Genomic DNA, 3,021 nt, shown 5'->3' on the forward strand with positions numbered 1-3,021 from the left:
AACTGAACTAGAACTGAACTAGAACTGAACTAGAACTGAACTAGAACTGAACTAGAACTGAACTAGAACTGAACTAGAACTGAACTAGAACTGAACTAGAACTGATACTATGCTACAAATATTTAAATGTTGCATTTTCTTATAAATAAATAGCAATTTGTATAAAATTGTCTTTCTAAAAATATATAAAAATTCAAAATCGATTGCAAAAGTTTTGAGATATATGCGACCAAAAATTATATTTTTATTCAACATGTAAAAAATGGGCGTGGCAGCAGTCTTATCGTGCTGATTATTATGAGAAGCGTTTGGCCAATTGTTTGCTAACTGTAACTAAAATTAGAACTCAATATCACTAAGATTTTATTAATGTCGTTCTAAAAGTGCCAAATGTCTCACTGTGCCCTGGCGGCAAAGTATACATATGTAGTTATTAAAAAAAACCCAAAACCATAATTGATTAAAATATTTATACAAATTAGAGTGTATATTTGCTAAAGCCATCATATACACAATTGTTATTAAACATTCAAGTTCTAAAATTAAAAAAAAAAATGAAAATTATTCCTTTAATTTTTTCTATTTTCTTACTGGTTTCTTCAGCTGTCGCTCTTAAAAATGGTAAGTTGTTTAAAAAATATATTTGTAAAAATTTTTAAATTTTTTTTTATAATATTTTAGCTGTTTGTGGCTTGAGACATTCAGTAGACGGTTACGGTAATCTAGGCTGTATGGCTTACATGCCATCGTGGTCGTACAATGCTGAGATTAATGAATGTGTTAAATTTATCTATGGCGGTTGCGGTGGTAATTCCAATCGTTTCGATTATCTTGCAGAATGTGAAGCTATGTGCAAGGATTGAATTGTAATATATTTTATATAAGAAGGAAAAATGTTTTTTTTTTTAATAAATCAAATATAATATTATACTTGTGAATTTTTATCAAAATAAATACTTCTTTTACTAGAATTGAACTTAAATGAACTAGATGTTAACTAGAAATGAATAACAACTGAACTAGAAGTAAACTAGAACTAAACTAGAGCTGAACTAGAACTGAACTAGAACTGAACTAGAATTGAACTAGAACTGAACTAGAACTTAACTAGAACTTAACTAGAACTGAACTAGAACTTAACTAGAACTGAATTAGAACTAAACTAGAACTGAACTAGAACTGAACTAGAACTGAACTAGAACTGAACTAGAACTGAACTAGAACTGAACTAGAACTGAACTAGAACTGAACTAGAACTGAACTAGAACTGAACTAGAACTGAACTAGAACTGAACTAGAACTGAACTAGAACTTAACTAGAACTGAACTAGAACTGAACTAGAACTGAAATAGAACTGAACTAGAACTGAACTAGAACTGAACTAGAACTAAACTAGAACTGAACTAGAACTGAACTAGAACTGAACTAGAAATGAACAAGAACTGAACTAGAACTGAACTAGAACTGTATTAGAACTTAACTAGAACTGAACTAGAACTGAACTAGAACTTAACTAGTACTGAACTAGAACTGAACTAGAACTGAAATAGAACTGAACTACAACTGAACTAGAACTGAACTAGAACTAAACTAGAACTGAACTAGAACTGAACTAGAACTGAAATAGAACTGAACTGGAACTGAACTGGAATGAACTAGAACTGAACTAGAACTGAACTAGAACTGAACTAGAACTAGAACTGACCTAGAACTGAACTAGAACTGAATTAGAACTGAACTAGAACTGAACTAGAACTGAACTAGAACTGAACTAGAACTGAACTAGAACTGAACTAGAACTGAACTAGAACTGAACTAGAACTAAACTACAACTGAACTAGAACTGAACTAGAACTGAACTAGAACTGAACTAGAACTGAACTAAAACTGAACCAGTATTGAATTTCTTGTTTAGCATCTCTTATCCACCTTTTTCCAATAAACTTTATGTCATATATATTTACCCACATATGTATATGTATTGTATGTGTTTTATAATAATTATTTAAAGATAAGCAAATTAATTAATCAAAAATCCCAAATAAATTGAAATGCATATTTATTTTATGCATCATATTCATATCAGTTCCTAGACATTCAACTTTCTAAAAAGTTAAAAACCTAAAAAATAAAATGAAAATCAATACCTTAATTTTTGTCATTTTGGCACTGATTTCTTCAGCTACAGCTATTAAAAATGGTAAGTTGTTTTATTTTTTTGAAAAAATAGCTAAAAGTAATTTGAATTATTTGTTTGATGTAAATTTTAGCTGTTTGTGGTTTAAGACATTCTATGGATGGTGATGAAGGTGGTTTTGCCTGTGATGCCTACTTTCCATCTTGGTCATATAAAAGTGATACCAACGAGTGTGTCGAATTTGTCTATGGCGGTTGCGGTGGTAATTCCAATCGTTTCGATTCTCTTCAAGAATGTGAGGCTATGTGCAAAGAATAAATATTTCTGTATAGGTTTTTATTAAAAATTATTTGTATAATAAGAAGTAATTAGTAATTTCGTATTAATAAAAAATCGAATCATTCACATTACCTAGAATTTTCACTCAATATTATACATAAATTTTGTTTATTTTTGTTTCATAACAATTGTTAAATTAATAATAGTTTTTGCATAAGACTAGAACTAGAAGTGAACTAGAACTGAACTCGAACTGAACTAGAACTGAACTAGATCTGAACTAGAACTGAACTAGAACTGAACTAGAACTGAATTAGAAGTGAACTAGAACTGAACTAGAACTGAACTAGATCTGAACTAGAACTGAACTAGAACTGAACTAGAACTGAACTAGAAGTGAACTAGAACTGAACTAGAACTGAACTAGAACTGAACTAGAATTGAACTAGAACTACACTAGAACTGAACTAGAACTGAACTAAAACTGAACTAGATTTGAACTAGAACTGAACTAGAAGTGAACTAGAAGTGAACTAGAAGTGAACTAGAACTGAACTAGAACTGAACTAGAACTGAACTAGAACTGAACTAGAACTGAACTAGA

General features: G+C 30.1%; 2 protein-coding genes across 2 annotated transcripts; both read left to right on the plus strand.

Annotated features, from left to right (window-relative positions):
• The first annotated feature begins 458 nt into the window (after window positions 1–458).
• On the plus strand, window positions 459–928 carry LOC111687553 (male accessory gland serine protease inhibitor-like). The gene is made up of 2 exons (XM_023449995.2): window positions 459–621; window positions 682–928. The coding sequence occupies exons 1-2, from the start codon at window positions 555–557 to the stop codon at window positions 861–863; spliced, it is 249 nt and encodes an 82-aa protein (XP_023305763.2). The 5' UTR covers window positions 459–554; the 3' UTR covers window positions 864–928.
• Window positions 929–2,059: 1,131 nt separating this feature from the next.
• LOC111687552 (male accessory gland serine protease inhibitor-like) lies at window positions 2,060–2,548 on the plus strand. The gene is made up of 2 exons (XM_023449994.2): window positions 2,060–2,201; window positions 2,272–2,548. Exons 1-2 carry the CDS (start codon window positions 2,135–2,137, stop codon window positions 2,454–2,456), a joined length of 252 nt encoding a protein of 83 aa, XP_023305762.2. The 5' UTR covers window positions 2,060–2,134; the 3' UTR covers window positions 2,457–2,548.
• The last annotated feature ends 473 nt before the right edge of the window (window positions 2,549–3,021 follow it).

This window comes from Lucilia cuprina, chromosome 2, assembly GCF_022045245.1.
Source record: "Lucilia cuprina isolate Lc7/37 chromosome 2, ASM2204524v1, whole genome shotgun sequence".
Lineage (NCBI taxonomy): Eukaryota > Metazoa > Arthropoda > Insecta > Diptera > Calliphoridae > Lucilia > Lucilia cuprina.

Coding starts and splice junctions, on each gene's coding strand:
- LOC111687553 (XM_023449995.2), top strand. CDS start 555: ATGAAAATTATTCCTTTAATTTTTTCTATTTTCTTACTGGTTTCTTCA. Junction 622..681: donor AGCTGTCGCTCTTAAAAATG/GTAAGTTGTTTA, acceptor ATAATATTTTAG/CTGTTTGTGGCTTGAGACAT.
- LOC111687552 (XM_023449994.2), top strand. CDS start 2,135: ATGAAAATCAATACCTTAATTTTTGTCATTTTGGCACTGATTTCTTCA. Junction 2,202..2,271: donor AGCTACAGCTATTAAAAATG/GTAAGTTGTTTT, acceptor TGTAAATTTTAG/CTGTTTGTGGTTTAAGACAT.